An 18,877-nucleotide genomic window follows, 5' to 3' on the forward strand; every position below is an offset into this window, starting at 1 on the left:
GTGTGTTGGGGGACGGGGTTAGTAGGCATAAATGGAGACAGTCCTTCCAGGCCATGTGCAGATTCTCTCCTGCACTGTCTGTTCTCTGGCATCCGGTATGCATGTGGCTGGAGCAGAACACTTGGGCAGGTGTCCCCAGCGCACTCCTAATCTGGATGACACATGGGAATCAGGTCACTCATTTGGGTGGAACAGAGCTTAAGCTAGGCTCTTGATTCTCCCACCTGCTCGGGCACAATCCATTGCTCACGATTCCATGGGCTCAGAAAGACTGTAGCATCACGGGCTGTCTGGAGACTGCTGCCAAAACTGAATCCCCAGAATATCTTCCTTCAAACACATGATTTAATTTCTTTGGGAGGGGTACAGGGAGTAACCCTGAGAGGAAAACTTCTCATGCCCCTTTACAGGAGAGAAAGTGGGTCTCAAGGTCAGGTGCCCAAGGCTATGTGGTTTAGCCAAGCTCAGGCTGGCTCAAAAGCAGCCTCTGTCCACTTGAGCGCTGCCGAGGATGGGATAGGGAATTTTTGACACCTACAGATACACAGTGTCTCTGAAATGCATCATGCCTTCGCAAGAACTCTAACGAACACGGGTTTTATTGTCTTAGCTGGAAGGCATACCAATTATATGCAAATGCAAATGATGTAATTAGTTTCTGTTCTAGCTCTCTTCTCTGAAGGGATTTCCAGTTCTTCTGAACACTGAAGAAAATAACAATTCTGTTTTGGCAAAGAACACTCGTTGCCTGTTTTGAGTTCTCGCCCCTAATACATGCTTTCTTCCTCCTCCCTCCCTCCATTCCAAGTTCTCTCCTTCCTTCTCTCCCCTTTCCTCCTCTCAAAAAAATTTAAATTAAGATTAATTTTTTTTACAAAAAAATCTAGAGTCTAGGCAGATGGCTCAGGTAGTAAAGGTGCTTGCCATGCAAGCTGGAGGGCCTGAGTTTGCTCCCTGGAGCCATGCAAAGAGCCAGGCACGGTGGCACACTCTTACAATACCAGCCTGGGAAGGCGGAGCCAGGAGGGGCCCTGGGGTTTACTGAGCAGCCTGCACAGCCTACTAGGTGGACTCTGGGTTTAGGGAGAGACCTGTCTCAAAACTGAGCGAACACAGGAAAATGGCTGACATCAATCACCAGTCTCCACAGAACAGGCTCACGAACACATTAGCATACCCATGTACACCCAGAGAAACGGAAATATAAGTAAAAGTAAATCCTCCATACTTCATTGCTGAGAAGCCTAGACAGACAGCAGGAGGCCTAGGTATCCAACCTCCACACATGCTTTCCGAATCTTCTAGTGAGGTCTGTATGGGGAGGGTGTTATTGTCTAAAGCAGAGAGCAGCAGCCACAGCCTCACAGTCTTGCAGTCAAACCGGCGTGCTCTGCGCGTTCACACTGGGGACCACACATTCACAGGGGCGCCGCCCGCCCACACCACTGGCCTCAGCTTTCCGAGAGACCGACCAAGCTGCTGATCATCATCTACTTTCTCAGCCGTGCCGAGGTCGGAAGCTCAGCAGCTATACATCTTAAATGTGTTTCCTCTTATCGCTCACGTATTAATTGACAGTCCTATTTTTGGTTTCCTTGGGTAATGATTTAGAGGCCCAAGCCTTTCATTCTGGGCCCTGGCCAGTGCAATGTAAAGTTATTCCGATCACAGCTCATGGGGAATCTCTGCGTGCAAGCTGGCCAGGCTGTTGCGATGGGCAGATGGACCCTCGCCCAGGGCAGAGGAAGTCTCAAGGGAGGTTTTAATTCCTTCATATGGAAACGAGCACAATTTTTTTTGTCTTAATCAGTGAATTTAAAAAAAAAAAAAACAATTAAGGGACCAAGTTTCATTTTTTATTTTAGCTTGGCATAGGAGGATTTTTAAGAAGTTGCAATTGTTTTTCATGCACATTGCCACTGAAAGTTGATTCTCTGTGTTCCAGAATATTTCCCCAGCAGTTCTGCAGATAGGGAATTGTAGCACCATTAAATAAAACATGTATCAGCACCTCTGGGCAGGGGTGTGTGTGCACTGTACCCTGCATGATTTTCTCTGAACTTGGTCTTCACTGTGTTCCATATCTGCTGTACAGAAATGCCACCTGAAGGCTGTACAGGCCTTTCAGCCTTCTGATGGAGGCTGCGTTCCTCAGAGCACAGACATGTTAGACAATGGCCGTGCTGAGCAACATTTTGACTCTTAATGAAGGAAAAATTTACTGATAACAATAAACAGACTTTATATAAAAAAAACATAATGGCATAGTTTTTGATAACTTATGGAAATATGTTTGCTTTTCTACTCAAAAATTCTCTTGTATATCTTAATTTAATCTCTAAACCACACCTATTAAAAATTCTCGTATATATCTTAATTTAATCTCTAACCCACACCTATTTAAAAAAACAAGTTTCTGAGTTTCTGGGACTATAAATTGGTCAAGTCTGGTTCCCTGGCATTATGAGGAATAGCTGAAGAGGGACAGAAAAGATGTTTCCTGAATTAAACCAAAGGGTGCTCCCCTTCTCCTCCCTCTCTCTCTCTCTCTCTCTCTCTCTCTGTCTGTCTCTCTCTCTCTCATTGTCTCTCTCTGTCTCTCTATTTCTGTGTGTGTGTTTGTGTGCATGTAGGCAGATAGATGGATACACAGATAGAGATTTTATGCACAATAGAAACATTGTATTGTAGGTATAGAAGCAGGGACCATACTAGAGTCTTAGGGCCAGATGTTATGCATGGATATCAACATACAACTTTAGAATAGACCTAGAGCTGTCAAAAGGTCAACAGTGAAAGCCAACCAAGTAAACCAAGCAGTTAAATGATGGACAAAAGCCAAGTGTGGTGGTGCATGCCTTTAATTCTAGCAGAGGCAGGTGGGTTTCTGAGTTCAAGGCCAGCCTAGTCTACAATGAGTTCCAAGAAAGCCACAGTTACACAGAGAAACATTGACTTGAGAAAGAGAAAGGAAGAAAGAAGGAAGGAGCTGAGAGAGCTGGAGAGATACACAAGAGCCTGAGTTTGATCCCACATTAAAAATGCTAGACATGATGATGACATTTGTAATAAATACCAGAGAAAGGTGGGTCCTTGGGTCTCGCTGGCTAGCCAACCTAGACTCCTGGTAAGTTCTAGGCCAACAAGAAAACCCTGTCTCTTAATTTTTTTTTTTTTTTAAAAAAAGCCTGCAGAGTGACATGCAAAGCTGTCCTCTGACCTCCACATGTATGTGCACACACAGACGCATGTGCATCTGGACACACCCATGCACACACACACATACACACACACAAATATCTAAGAAGACAGCTCACCTAAGGAGGTATACAAAGGGTAAAGAGTAAAGATGTGTCCAAAATTGTTATTAAGAAAAAGAAAACTAAAGCTAACTTGGTGTTCCCTGTCTCCCAGTTAGAATGAATACGTTCGCAATTCTGACCGTTCCCAGGGCAAGCATGAGAGCCAGGATCACTTGCAAACATTTTAGGTTTAGTCCAACTAGTACCACCGATCGGGAAAACCACTAGGGAACTTTTTACCCCACTGGGTACACATTAACATCGCTGATTCAGAAGACTCACACCCACATTTCCACCCAAGAGAAAAACGGCTTGTGATCCCAAATACTTGTGGCAGCGTCTTTCATTATAACCACCCAAACTGTAGAGAACGGAAAAGGGCAAGCAGCCTGAAGACACAGACACCTAAAGAGGTTGGGTTCAGATGAGTCCAGAAGTGCAATGCTTTAGCGTGCCTGCACTTTGGAATTGAAGATATTCGGAGGTGTGGATGCTGCCTCAGAAGCAAGGACTCTCTAACCTTCTTTTGTCTCCACCCCAGGCACCCAGGGAGGGGCTGTCTCTGAAGTTCCCTCACCAGAGGGAGGAAAGTTCTTGCAAAAGAAATGTCATTCTCTTAAGCCCCCTTCCTAGGAATCTCATCAAAGAGCAGGAAAGATTAGCCACTGGCAAAGAGACTCAAAGTCCCCAGCCCAGACAGACTTTGATCTGTTCTTCTGAGGGTATCTCTGAGAGGTCACCCAAAGCTTTATCTCAGTCAGAAGTTAACTTTGTTCAAGGTACAATGATGGCCCTCACCATGCTCTAACCTGCCTCCCCCAGGAGAGGAACTTTGTCCCGGGCCATCGTGTGCTTTTGGGGATTAGTCGTTTCTCCGAAGACTCATTTTAGCCTTCTAAATTAGCCAACACCCCAGTACCAGCTCCATTTCCCTCTGGGAAGACTCCATCCACCTTCCTGCCCTTCTCTGAGTTTCTGTCTTGCAGCACTTCCATGAGCATGCGTGTGTGGATGGAAGCTGTTCACCTTCCTTTCCTGATGCAATGCTTGGTGTCCGTGGAGGGGAGCTTCCCCCTTGACCCCAAGTCAAGGACAGAGCAGGGGAACGGTAGAGTTGGAAACTACTCCAGCATGGACAGCACCTGTGCTGTAACACAGAGAGAAACAGCCCAGAGGTAGAAGGCTCACAGCTTCTAAACACCCAGGCAGAGCTCAGTCACGGGCCACAGGGAGAAGGGTCGCGACTGAAGAGTGCCCCTAAAATAAACAGTGCGATTCACTGTGGAGGGACCTGATTTGAGAGTTCTCAGATTATATCTCAATTTCTTTTCTTGTTGCCATGGCCACGTCACCAAATATCTGACTGGAAGCAGTTTAAAGAAGGAAGAAGGGTTTGTTCCAGCTACAGTACCAGGAGGGGGGAGTACCACGATGGGGGAGAAGGTCTCAGCGAATAAGATCAGGAGGCTGCTGATCGCATTTTTTCCAAAATCATGTATAAAGAAGTGAACAGGAAATGGGGTTGGGTGGGCAAAACTCAAGGCCCATCCTCAGTGAGCTGCTTCCTCTAGCCAGGATCCGCCTCCTAGAGGCTTCACAGCCTTCCCAAATGGTACCTCCAGCTGGGAACCAAGTGTTCAGACATTTTACTCTCAGATCACAACGCATGGCTTCACGTGTCCATTTTGCAGAAGACATTTATGAGACAAAGTAGAACTTACTAAGTATGACTTTAACCTGACTATTGCAAACATGCTGAAAAGAAACCAATAGAAACCAAGTCTGAAGAGTTAAAGGAAAATATGGAAACAATAGCCCATTGAAGAGGAAGAGACGGAAATTATAAAATAGTTGGGATGGTGGCGTACGCCTTTAATCCCAACACTCAAGAGGCAGAGGTAGGCAGATCTCTGTACGTTTGAGACCAGCCTGGTCTACAGAATGAAATTTTTTTTTTTTTTTTTTTTTTTTTTTTTTGGTTTTCGAGACAGGGTTTCTCTGTGGCTTTGGAGCCTGTCCTGGAACTAGCTCTTGTAGACCAGGCTGGTCTCGAACTCACAGAGATTCACCTGCCTCTGCCTCCCAGTGCTGGGATTAAAGGCATGCGCCACCACCGCCCGGCTTACAGAATGAATTCTAAGACAGCAAAGGTAATGTATCGAGACCCTGTCTCCAAAGTAAAGAGAAAAAAGAAAACAAAACAAAGAACCAAATGGATATTTTGGGAGTAAGCAGAACCAGGTGAAGAGTCCAAGTTTCAATGCAAAACTTCTCTAGAAGGAGAGGCCGAGGTGGCAAGAGAGAAGAGTGACCTAAAAGTCAAGTCAGCAGAGAATTTCTAGCCAAAGATTCAAAAAGAAGCAAGAATGGACAAAGATGGTTGCACATCTCTAAGACTAGTTAGCTTCCCACCGCTGTGGCAAAATACCAGAGCGATTCCAGGTGAAATACTGCAGGTTTATTCTGGTTCATGGTTTCAGAGTTTTCAGTCGGGCATGGTTGGTCTATTGCTTTGGGCCACTGGCACATGGTGTCCAGGAAGGAAAAATAAAATAAAAGGAAGAGGCTATCACTCTGTCCAGGGTAATCTGTCAATGGCCTGAGCGCCTCCCAGTAGATCCTGCCTTCTAAAGGTTCTGCCAGGTCTATAGCCCTCTAGGCTGAGGACCAGGTCTTCAACTTAAAATCTTCGGAGACTAGTCAAGATGTAAACTATAGCAGTACTAACTGAATTGTAAGCTCTAGGGTTTTGGAAGACATGAGTCAGAGAAGGCTGAAGAGGGTTTCTCCATGTTTAACTGTCTGACTTCATACTCGGGGAAAACAAAGACCCAGGTGGGTAGCAACAAAGGGTCTTTAACTGTCCTGTGACCCGAGGCCCTCCTCACTTTACTACTGAAAGTTCTGAATCCTGGAAACGCCTCCCAAGGCCTGTGAACAACCGGCACAGTTGACCAGTGTGTACTGTACAGACTGGGGACCTGTCCTGGAATTGCCGAGATTCTAATGTGAGCGCAGAAAAGCTCCCAGTTTTGCTGAGCACGGCACTCTTAGCTCTGGCAGTGGCCATGTTGCTTTGAGTCCTTTTCTATTCAGTCTCTTGGGATAAAGGATCTTTCCTTTCAACGAAATCTGCATTTCATCCCCAAGGTGAAAACCGGTGTCCTTGGCTCTTCTGAGAAAATAAGAAGTGGTTTATTTTGTGTAATGAGTGCCAGGAACACACAAAAACAGAGGTTGTTCTTAATTGACTGCAGATATGGAAAAGCAGATCATAACCCCTGAAGCCCTGAAGATACATAAAGCAGAAGGAGGGAGGGGAGGGAGGGTACACACACACACACACACACAGAGAGAGAGAGAGAGAGAGAGAGAGAGAGAGAGAGAGAGAGAGAGAGAGAGAGAGAGAGGTAAGGGGGCAGTTCGCACACAACTGAAAGCCACAAAAGGAAACTTGACTCAGGGATGAAGTCATTTGAATTCCTTGTGACAACCAGCAGATGTCATTGGCAGATCAAATCCAGAGAGGTCTTCAACCTTTGACCCCATGGTTGCTGCGAGGGGTTAGAGATAGTAGTGCACAGCCTGTAAGGCCCCCCCTCCACCATCCAGCTCTGAGCCTTGTCCTCTGGGGAACTACACCCCTGCGAGAGGGCCACCCCTTTCCTCTGGGTCCCCACTTTAGTTCAGTCACTTATAGACCTTGATGCAGACAAGCAGGGAGCACCTTGGCCTAAGTTCGGGTGACCCCTTTGCTCCTGTGGCATGCTCCTTCATGCCACGGTGTTGTAGGGAGGTGGGAGAGCTCAGGACAGCGCTGGGTACTCCGGTGGGCTTGTGGAAATAGACTGGCAGACCTGCTGCCTCTGGGGCAATCTCCTCTACTTTCCCAGGCCTTCTTCTGGGGCTCCTGGGCCAACCCATTTCCTGTTTTTCCTCCATAGCCCAGGGCTTGCCTTCCTCCTGCTTCTACATCTTCCAGAACACGGTGAACACATGATCACTGCCCCCACCTCACCTTCCTTGCATTTGATCTTAACATTCTTCCTATCCAGGGGGGCCCTTCATGCCATCAGGGCTGCCACACCCATCAGAGTCCAAGTTCAGTCCTCCTTCTATGACACATCCTCCAACCTGGATGACCCACTCCCACCCCCATACCCCCAGGGGATATTCTTTGTATCTAAGACATTTGGAACTTGCCCTCTGCCTCAAGGTAGATATCCATGGTCATGGGACTCCAACCTGATGCACAGGTCACCCAGAAGATGAGGTGGGGACTTAGATGTTGTGGGGGATGTTGGGACTAATGAGTCCTGGCCTTCAGCTGCTCTTCCCTGCTAGAACCTTCTAATTGAAGTTACTAGAAGCTGTGCCTAGCTTAGAGGATCAGAGGATGGGATTTTCACCTGTTGGCCATTGACTACAGTGTATTTAAGCCTCCACGGTGCTATTAAGGAGGGGCTTTTGGTACCAGTGATTGAAGGTCTGTGTGTCAGTCTGTCTCTGCGTGAGTATTCTCAACCTCCAGCCCCTTTCCCCTGAAGCTTGCTAACTGGGGTCTAGGGCATAGAGCACAGACCACCCCCTCCCCGCACAGTGAGCGGCAGGGGGCCATCCTGGGTGGAATTAGGAACCTGCCCCAGCAAGCTCTCAGATCTCAGCCACTCTGTTTTGCTGTACTTCAGCTAGTAAGTGGTAGTCTTGTTCTTGCCCTCATCATATGGTCCAATGCCTTCCTAACCAGGGGACTTTGTCTTTCTTGGCCATGCATCCTACACCTGGCACAGTCTGTGACAGTAACAAGGCTCCGAGGCTCCGTAGCTACCAGCAACCCCGAGGGCCCTCAAGCGCAGGTCATCAGTTGTCCTACTGTGACCACACCCATTGCTTGCAGCCCATGCACCACAACCGCTATGCAGCCAGCTAAGTAAAGCTAGAGAGGCAAAAGCTAATTTACAGAGAGAACCAGGCGCTGCTGCTGTCTTCCCCAGCACTTCCAGCAGCTCTCCTGCTGGGGAAGACTAGAGCAGAGGCAAGATACCCCAGGGAACTGCTCCCCAGATGTCTCCACCCGGGCCCCCGCATGTGGAGCTGACTCTAGCAGTGACCACTGCTTGTCACTGTGGCAAAGGGGAAGAAAGGGGCAGAGTCCCTGCTGCTTATAGGTTCCACCTGGGAACCAGAAGTCACTTTGCCTCGCAGTTCATTGGTCAATGCACGTATCATGGGCAGCCTGAGTTCAGAAGCAGGGTGAGGGGTTTGGAAGACCCCTGTCACTGTCTGCCATACTCCTCCCCAAGGGCAGAGTTTCTCAGGTTGTCCCTACCTCATGGGTCCCTACAGGTCATTTTTCTGTGTATATGTGTGTCTGTGTGTGCGGGCGTCCATGCGGAAGCCAGAGGACAGCCTTGAGTGTCTTATCTTTTCTTGGGTGCCATGCATCTTGGGATTTGAGACAAGGTCTCTAGCTGGTTTGGAGCTCACCAAGTAGGCGTGACTGGCTAGCCAGGGAGCTCCCCGGATCCATCCATCTTACCTTCTCAATGCCTGCACGACAGGATGGGCCACTACACTGGACTTTCTCACGTGGGTTCAGGGCTCACACTCAGGTCCCCGTGCTTATGTGGTAGTAGGGCACTTTGCCAACAGCTCTCTCCCCAGCCCCCTGGTGACCATTTTAAAATGCAGATTCCAATTCAGTAGGTCTGGCAGAGGCACACATGTAGGATTTGGGCAAGCTGGGGCCACAGTTCACACTCTGGTACTTCAGATCCTCCCTGGCTAAGTGAACAGCTGTGATCCTCCCGTCCTCCTCTTCCCTCCGTGCGGGGACAGATCTCAGCCCATAGTATCTGTCACTTGGCTTTGCAAGTGAAGGGGTCAGGAGACTCTGGAGTCACCTCAAGGGTGCAGAGGACAGAGGAATCGTTATGAAAGCCAGTTAATTGCGAATCTGGGGAAGGGCACCGCACAAGAATGCCACATGTTCTCAGAAGCCAAGTCCTCTAATGATTGGCAAAGACGGGCCTTAGATTTGAGACAAAATTAGATGTAAATGTGTCACCTCCTTTTCTGCTCCCCACACTGAGGGCTCAAAAGGCAGAGAAGGGTCAGTGTACCCTAACTCAGCCTTGCCTGGATATCGGCAGTTTACTGTCATTGTCTGTGATCTTGGGGACCTGTCCTTGCATTTGCCACGGCAATTGCTTGACTTCACGCACAGATATACTCCCTGTCCCTGCAAAGCAGCCACCCTCCTGTGGCTGCACCGCTGGTAATCAAGCCTTCTCTCTAACCGGCTGGCCTTCCTGCTCCGTGCCACACTGTCCCGCAGTCGTGCAGACCCCTCTGCCGAGAGTGGACAGTGGCTGCTTGGCTTGTTTCTAGCAGTTTGGCTGGAAAGACATTCTGACTGCTTCAGAACCTCCAGACATCTTCTCTCTGTGTGTGGCATGTATGTGAGTTCCCCTGTGTGTAGTGTCATGCGTGCATGTGTGCCTGGAGTTGACATCGGGTGCCTTTTTCAATCACTCTCCACTTTATTCACTGAAATAGTCTCCTGGTTGAATCCATAATCGGCACTCAACTACTCTCGCTAGCTATTTTGCTCCAGGATCCTGTCTTTCTCCCTAGCGCTAGCATCACAGGTTCTGGGAACAGAATGGTGGTCCTCATGCCATGTGGCAAGTGCTTTATCCACCAATCCATCTCCCAACTCTGCTCTTCAGACATTCTGATGTGTGGCGTTCTGATCTCCTGGAAGCCACCTGGAAACTAATATTATTGGCTGGGGCATTGACTTTACTAAGCTTAAGCATGTGCATGCATGTGTGTATGTGTCTGTCTCTCTGCCTGTCTTCCTGTCTTACGTGTGTGTCCCTCTGTGTGTCTGTCTGTCGGCCTTGTGTATGTGTCTTTCTGAGTCTCTCTCTCTCTCTGTGTCTGTGCGTTTGTGTGTCTGTCTATCTTGTATGTGTGTCCCTTTGTATGTCTGTCTCGTGTGTGTGTTTCTGAGTGTGTGTATGTGTGTTTCTGAGTCTCTCTCTGTGTATGAATCTCCATGTGTGTCTGTCTGTGTGCATGTCTGCCTGCCCGCCCCCCCCGTGTGTGCGCGCGCGTGTGTGTGTATGTGTGTGTGAAGGATACACCATAGCACAGATTTCAGTAGAAGTGAACCTGAAAGAAAGCAAAGCCAAGGATCTCTAGGTCCAGAGGGGGAAGGAAGAAGGGAGTCAGTCAGGTAGTGTACCTGGTACGAGCTCCCTGCGCCACTAGAAGAGTAGAGCCTCCCACCTCCCTCTTGTCCTGCTAAGCAGAGAGGTCAGCCTCCTAGAAACCAGACCCCAATTTCCTATGGACGCGGGATCACAAATTGAACTTCTGTTCTAGAAAGCTGGTTTTATGCTATTAAAATGTTTATGTGTATACTTACTAGATAGATAGATAGATAGATAGATAGATAGATAGATAGATAGATATTACAAATAATGAAATAAAAATCTAACACTTAAGCCTAAATCCTTTTGGTCAGTAGAGAGATGGGTTTGGATCTAACTTCATGCTGCCTTCAATAATAGAAAGGCGAGGAGGTTTGAATCCCAGGTACCCTCTCTCTCTTTCCTGGCAAGTCTCCTCAGAGCCAGGGCATCTGCTTCTCCTCCTAAGCGCCTCAGACTGTGAGGAGGATTAGGGTCATCTGTTTGGAAAATGCTTGTCAGTGATTGGATGGGCTTGCACGTTCGAGGTCAGAGCTGGCTCTGGGGCTGGACTTATTTCTAGCTGGGCCTGCTGCTACTCCACATGGCCTGAACTGAGGGGTCTCTGGTCTGCTTTCCTGGGGATGGAGGAGCGGGTGGTTTCCATGCAGTGGCCCGGGTATCCTGGGCACTTGGGGAATGCCGGTGACTAATGATGAGTTTATTGGAATGGCGGCAGTAAACAGAATGAGCATACATATTTGTTAATTTTTATTAAACGGCAGGCCTTGAAGGTCAGATGGGCCTGCTGAGCCTCTGCTGGACACTTCCTTTCCTCTGTGGTGCTCACAGGTGCGGCTGGGGCTGAGACCATCTGTCTGGGCCTGAGGTCACTGGGGTTGCCTGTGCCTAGGGATCTCTTCAGATACAGAGGAGGGGAGTACCTGGAGGGGGGTCTATGAAAACCCTTCAGGAGGCTGAGCCACACACTTCCTGTGTCTCTTCATCCCCTCAGGAGAGCAGTGAGCCTGGCACAGTGCCAACTGGACAGACAGGGAAAACCTCTTCCAGTGTGACCCATGAGAGAAGGAAGGCCTGGGAGGTGCCCTGGGCCGCCGCAGAAAAGGGAGCAGGAAGGCTTGTAGCAAAAGCAGCACCCATGCCTTCCTGCCAGGTGTCACTCCAACTGAGGCTTTTAGTTAGATTCCCCGCCCGCCCCCCCCCTTACAACATACATATGCATACAAACACCACCAGAAAGGGAGGGAAGGGGAGGGGAGCAGAGGGGAGGGGAGACACTTGAGCTGCTAAGACTGTGTCAGAGTCAGTGAGACGAGGGAGGGAAGGGAGTGGTCCAGCCAAATGGCACCCTCCTCCTGAGAACTGGTCCTGGCAGAGACCAGTGCCCGAGGAAGTGCTGCACCCAGGCTGGGGCTGCCTGTGTCAGGAACAGGGGTTTGTCCAGCACAGGAGCCTTATGCCTGGCAGGCCAGGACCCATTTCGGTGCCTGAAGGAGGGTCCAGTCTCGTGGGGTGGGTGGAGTTCAGGAAAAGGAGCTGTCTGGCAGTCTGTCTCGTGATAGTTTCCTATTGCTTCCAAGAGGTTTTATGAGTGAAGCTCCTGCCATCTTGTGGCCGAAACTGGTACTGCCTGAGCCCGGGTCTGGATGTCTTTCCCCTTCTCCCCAGCACTGCCAGCTGGTATGCCCTAGGTGGGAAGGGTAGCCTATGAGAACAGGAGGCTTCAGAGAGGTTTCTCCTCACAGTCCAGCCTCAACGAGCTTCTGGAAGGTTCCGAGTTTGGGATGGCCATTCGTTCATACCGGGGCCATCATCTGTGAAAGAGAGGCTATGGCTGGGAAGTAGGAGGAGCCAGGCCCTGTTCACCTTCCCAATAGCAGACCCACCCAAAGGAGGCAAAGAACAGACACATGGGTGACCTGGGAAGGGGGAGGGGAGGAGAAAATTTCCTACCCCCACCCCTCGATCCCTCCACCCCTCGATCACACCATGGCAGTATAATTGAGGTCCAAACCAGGAGTCGTCCCCTTCCCAGAACATGAAGCCCATATGGACAGGGAGGTTCAGGGGGAGGGGCAGACACCTCCACAGTGAGAGCACAGAGCTCTCTGAGGGCAAAGGCGTGTGTGTTTCTGGGCGGAGACCAGGAAGGTGTGGATGTCACTTGCTTAGGCCTTTGACTCAAGTGTGTAGACACAGCCACAGAAGGCAGAACTGTGATAATCACAGAGATCTGATCCCCTTTGCTTGCCCTGGACCAAGATTTCAAACTCTGAACTTGGCTTTTTCTTTCTGCAAGCTCTCTGCCACCTGGAGCCGACAGCGTATTCACGGCTCGGGGCTGCCCTTTACTGCGATATTCTGTCCTTACCATCACCCTGTGTCCCAGAGCCAGCTGCGTGGCCAGATGCTGGAGGTGGTTTGATGGCCTGTTATCACTGCACACCCAGGACACGAGCCCATCCTCCTTGCGGTGAGGTCACCCTGACTAGAGTCACCATGCCAGCAGCCCAAACATTCATCCTCCCGAGGCTCTGGTACCAGCGAACGAGCTAGCAGGGGTTCTAGCATGGACCAGAGAACTCTCAAGGAAGCTCAGAGATGGCGTTCACAGAGGGAATTGGGTGTTCATGGACTCCTTTGAAGGCAGTCAGAGCAGAGGCCTGGCAAAGCTCGAGTTTCTAGCATTTGGAGTCATCCCTGAACCCCAGAAACTTACTGCCTTGAAGCCTCAAAAAGTCCCTCCGAGGTGGCCAGGAGGACCGGTGGCAAAGTCACAGGAGAGCTCTCTGCAAGTGCCCGTACCCATCCGAAGGACCACGCCTTGCGAATCTCTGCCATTCTTCGTGTCAGCCACTAGATTCGACTCTGGTTTCTCCCACGAGTGGGACAGAAAGTGGGTGGGTGTTGGCACTAGAACCTGGGCAGTGTGGTCCCCAAGCCACCCAAGCATGTCAGGATCGAGACACATGATCTCCTACACACTTTTTATATGGTTCATGACAATAAGACTTTCCTTTGGTGGTTGCTGTGAGAGGGAGAAATTAACACATGAAGTCTTTGCCCAGCGTCGAGCATATAGCAAACTCTTAATAATTGCTAGTTAAAAAAAAGTTTAAATTGCTTTATAATGGTTCCTTGTTCTTATTTTTAACTCCTACAAAAACAAAACAAAACAAAAATCCTGGCTGCCTGTGCATTGTGTGGTCCAGCTGCATGCCTTGACAAGGACCCTGGTCCTCGCTCTCTCCCGGCCTGCTTGGCCTGCGCATGCTGAATCTGCCTCCTGGTTAGGGGGACTAACCAGAGAGAGCCTGAAGCGGTGGGTGACACTGAGAACAGAGGTGGGATCCCCTGCCTGGCAGGTTTGAGGGTTCATCTCTGACAGACCAACCGTAGCCCAGCCAGCACCCTCATCAACACACAGGCTTGGATGCTCTGGTCTCGGTACTTAAAGCAAGTTTCTAATGCCCTATGTGTCAGTACTTCAGGGCACCTGGCAACAAGATAGAATAGGAGCACAGCTGAAATCCAAAAGGGAAAAGGCACTCTGCAGTCCGCAGGGAGTAATGTCTGTTTCCTAATCCGTCTCCTGCCCCAAATAGCGCTGCTCTCCTCCCCCCCCCCCCCGGCTTGTGTTGATGTGTTTCCTGCCTGGGCAGCAGATGCCACCAAGACTTCAACTGGGTCACAGAGGGCTGTGATGGGCTGACTCAGGGCCACAGGTCATGTCCTCTTCTGACTAGGATCTCCAGGTTCCTGCCTGAGAGCTCAGAGCGCAGAATCCAGGAACCATAGAGTACAACCCTCTTTGTGAAGTGGGAGTGGGTGATGCCTGTCTCTGAGCTGGGGACATAGCCCCAGACTTGCTTGTCTCTCTAGTCCTCTTTTATCCTGGAAAATCAGGAGCCTCAGGGTCCTGCTGCTATCCTGGGGGAGGTTTGGAGCTGCCTTCCAAAAGTAGGGCTCCTGTCAGTTACAGGGTAGTGGGCAGAACATAAGTCACACAAACAAAAAATTAGACTCACAGGCTCTAAAGCAGGTCAGGACACTCAGTGCCATGCCTGACAACCTACGTTCAATCATCAGAGTGCCCATGGTAGGAAGTGAGAACACCGATGCTCACAAGTTGTGCTCTGGCCTCCACATGTGCTATGGTGCATGCGCATACGTGCACACACATAATAAAGAGAAAATATCTTAAACTCTGATTCACACTCAATTTCAGTCCACCAAGGCAGGTTGGTAAGTACCCATGTAGAGTTATCTACCAGGAAAGGGTAGGACCAACGCATGACCTAAGCCAGGTGTCCCCTGCTGGCCACGTTCCCTCCTTCTCGGGAGTCCTGAGGTCTTTCCCTCTCTCTCCACAGGTTCTTTCAAAGCACGGCTTTGGCCCCATCACCACCGACATCCGAGAAGGACAGGAGTTCTATTACGCCGAAGACTACCACCAGCAATACTTGAGCAAGAACCCGGATGGCTACTGCGGCCTTGGGGGTACTGGGGTGTCCTGCCCAGTGGGCATTAAAAAATAATCTCTCTCCCCGAAGTTGGCCCTGGAGGCTCCAGCAAAACCATGGCTGCTGGATGGAACGGTACTGCTGAGATTCACATCAATCAACCAACTTCTAAAGAGCGCACACCACACAGGCATTGGCGGGAAGCTGGTCACTATTGGGGTTTGATTTACAGGAAGTGCTATGACAAGCTGACAGATTGTAATTTGTCTTCTGATCATCCCGGGTGGGGGTAGAGCATGATATTTTGGTGGCTCATTTGGGATCTAACTGGAGGTAATGAATGCCCTGTGTCCAGCTGCTTGGGCTCGAAGGTTCTGAGCAGGGAGACGGTTGGGAGGGCGCAGGGTACCGGGACTCCTTGGTCTATGCTGATGTACCTCACCCACTCCCCTGCGCTCAGGTGCCTAACTCATTAATTCTGCAGGCTCCATGAATCATTTGCTATAATGCTTTGCTCAGCTGACCCTAGATGTGTGTAAGGGGTTGCTCTCCCTCCTCCCTCCTCTTCTGGTAGAGAAAAAACATGAATGACCTTAATGAAATCTAACATTGTGCTTACAGCTATGGAAAAGCTTGTTCTAATAAAAATCAACACTTTGGTAATAGCAACTGCCTGCTGTGTGTGTGTCTTTTCTGGTTCGGGAAGGATATTTGAAGTATTGGAAAGGCACATTAAGAGCTCAGGAAGAAAAGAAAAACAAAAACAACAAACCCTCCTGATTATTATCCCCTAAATGGGAAATAATAGCACATTTTTTGACAAGTGTGCATCCCTCTGACCCTCTTTAGTAACACATAGTCATTTTCTTTTTTTTTTTTTTTTTTTTGGTTTTTCGAGACAGGGTTTCTCTGTGGTTTTGGAGCCTGTCCTGGAACTAGCTCTGTAGACCAGGCTGGTCTCGAACTCACAGAGATCCGCCTGCCTCTGCCTCCCAAGTGCTGGGATTAAAGGCGTGCGCCACCACTGCCCGGCCCACATAGTCATTTTCAAGGTGCCTGCCACATGTTATGTCAAGGACAGTCTTTGCTCCCGAAGAGAAGAACGTTCTCGTCAAGACAAGAAGCCTTCACCATGTGAACAAACGAGTGGGTAAAAGTTAACCTCAGGTGTTGATGCAGGATAGAGCGATACTGACTCTGAGAGTCGTGGAGCTGTGTGCAGGGTTGTCCCAGCCAGGTGGAGTCATCGCAGCCCCCATACGGTGGCAAACTTAAAGTGGAATAATCTATCACTTGCAGCAGTCTGCCAGGGACACACGCACGTGCACTCATGCACGCAGAATTCAAGGTCAAATGCAGCAACCAACAGCTGTCAGGTCCTCCATCCTGTATGCTTCAACTGATGGAAAGGTTGCTAAGCAGAAGGATCAGAAGTACAAGTGCTCAGGGCAGGACTGGAGAGACAGAAAGGCCAGCGGGACTTGAGTTTGCGGAAGGAGCTGTGCAAGATGGGCTGGTTCAGGGGGTTCACTGAGAAGCCCGAGAATGGGTCTTTGCTGACTGGAGCACTAGGCAGTTCTGACTGCCCTCTGGCTCTTAACTGGGGCACAGCGAGTGGGGGTTATTGGCCCATGAGGGCACAAACTTGGCTGGGGGTGGGTGCATGCTCCTCGCCTCACTGTGGAGATGTGGAGTAAGGCAGGTTAGGGGCAGAGCTTCGGCTTGGAAGAAATCTGAACACAGTAAGCTTGGGAATGCGCTACAGACAGATGCCATGGAGCCACTGAAATCACGTGGGAGAGAATGAAGGTGGGGGAGACTGGGGAGTGGGAGCCTCTAATGATGTCTGGAGATGTCTGGTCAAAGCAGTAGCTGAAGACCTTGAAAGTGACAGTTGAGAGTGGCTGTGAAGGAACGATGTCCCCCAGGAAGAAGGCACAGGGCCCTCAAAGAATTCCAGGGAGCACTCTTTGAACCTTGCCCTAAGCCTTCCACAGAAGGAACTGGGGTTTTTACCAAGGTAACCCTGCTCTGGGCTGGCCCAGGCACCCTTAAAACCACCGGTATAGGACATGAGTTCCAGGAGGGCCACCAAATAGAAACACAAAGATAAGTGGGGTCTTTATTCAAGTCAGTCTCATGGGACCTGGGGTGTCTGACTCTCATATCCAAGGTACTTCCCAACTCTCAGGAGACACCCAAGCATCCACCAGTCTTTAGCTCTGTAAGCACCACACTACAACATCCACCTTATGTACATATATTGTCATGTCTTGTTCTAGAAAACCCACTGGCCCAACTCAGTCTCCTTGACTTGACCTTCTATACCCTCACTCCTCTCGACCTTCCCCTGAGAGTGTACTTGTCTGTACATAAACAAACATAGAGTTCACATGTCCAGTCACCTCCTTTTACTGGATTCTAACATTCTTAGCCACTTTCTAGGTGCCCCAATACCACAGGACCTACAGCAATTACTCTAACTCTTCCCACAGCTGTGCAGTCTGCTTGTCCTGATGGGTTCATCTCTTCCCATAGATCCTGCAGTAAAGCCTCCTCTGCCTCAGGACGGCCCCAGGGCTTCTCTAGGCAGGTCCTCATGCCTAATCTAGAACCTACATGCAGCGAGTTATCTTTTTAACCTAATTTTCAGAACAGGATCTCACTAGGTAGCCCTGGCTGGCCTAGAACTCATTATGTCGACTAAGCTGACCGCAAATTCAAAGACATTGGCCTACCTCTGCCGGGATTAAAGGCACACACCACCACACCCAACTGAAAAGTTTCCATTTTTATTTTGTTAAGATCTTATCTTGATTTTATGCATGCGATTGCTTGCATGTGTGTAAGCGCACCACACGCAGATATTGAGGGTGTTCGAATGTACCAAGACCTCTTTGGTGGACCCACATATCGTCTGCTGTGGTGTCTCATGGTCACCAGCAGAGTGGTGCGTATTTCGTGGTTGCTGGTGGAATAGTCTACAGATGACGGCGGAGTCAGTGGAGGGCGTGGTCCAGGCCCTCTCGCTCCTTACCTGCGATCCACCTGCCTGCTTCATCAGCTCACAGGGGTGGGGAAACCGCCAGATTTCACGGTGGGCGTGCTTGTTTCTTCATACAGCTTCCCTGAGTTTGCCTTGTGCACTTGGAGATTCTGTCCCTAGGTACAGGGACCATTAAGGTTCTCGCAGCTTCTTAATGCAATGACCCTCTTCATTCATTCATTCACATTCATTCATTCATCCTAGCAGCAAAGACCCAGTTTTTTTTAGAAGTCCTCTTTGGCGCACAGTCTCCCTGCTCTAGGAGGGTTCACAGGTGTGGTGGTTGCTCTTGGTTATCAGCTGGACCTGATGCAGAGGCCATCAAGAAGCAAGCTCCCAAGCACCTGTGAGGAATTGTCCTGGTTAGGAGAATCACATTTCCCTATTAAAACACTTCTGCTGCGCTTTATTCTTCAGTTGGTTCTTCTTTCTGCTCATACCCCTCTGCTTACACTATTTGGTCCTTCCTGAAGTACACTGAGACATTTGTCCTGCTTTCGTACAACTGGGGAAGTCCTCACTTCACTTTCTCAAATACATTTTTGCCTGATATAAGTTCTTTTTCGGTCAGTAATTTGTAGGCGTTTTCCGCCATCTTTTCCTCTCCTCTGCTGTGCACAGTTTCCAGGGAAATCTGCTGCCATCCTTTCTCTGCTCCTCTGTACGCCATGCGCATAATTTTCTCACCCATCTGTTGCTTTTATGATTTTCTCAATCAAGTAATTTGATCATACTGAGGAAAACTGTGTTGCTACGAGATAATGCATTATTTAAAAACCATGCTGTTGCAGAATATGCATTTGCAGTTTCTCTCTGTTGACTCCTTCTTTTAACTTGACTCATGCT

The 18,877-nt window shown here is 49.4% G+C and overlaps 1 protein-coding gene across 7 annotated transcripts in view; it reads left to right on the forward strand.

Annotated features, from left to right (window-relative positions):
* Positions 1 to 15,650, forward strand: part of Msra (methionine sulfoxide reductase A) — a 321,992-nt gene extending 306,342 nt beyond the window's left edge. For all 7 annotated transcript variants that reach the window (XM_057786124.1, XM_057786125.1, XM_057786127.1 and 4 more), the window contains exon 6: positions 14,896 to 15,650. In XM_057786124.1, coding sequence (XP_057642107.1) covers positions 14,896 to 15,060 — 165 coding nt within the window. In that variant the 3' untranslated portion in view covers positions 15,061 to 15,650. The remainder of the gene's footprint in view (positions 1 to 14,895) is intronic.
* Positions 15,651 to 18,877: the final 3,227 nt, after the last annotated feature.

Source organism: Chionomys nivalis, chromosome 12, assembly GCF_950005125.1.
Source record: "Chionomys nivalis chromosome 12, mChiNiv1.1, whole genome shotgun sequence".
Lineage (NCBI taxonomy): Eukaryota > Metazoa > Chordata > Mammalia > Rodentia > Cricetidae > Chionomys > Chionomys nivalis.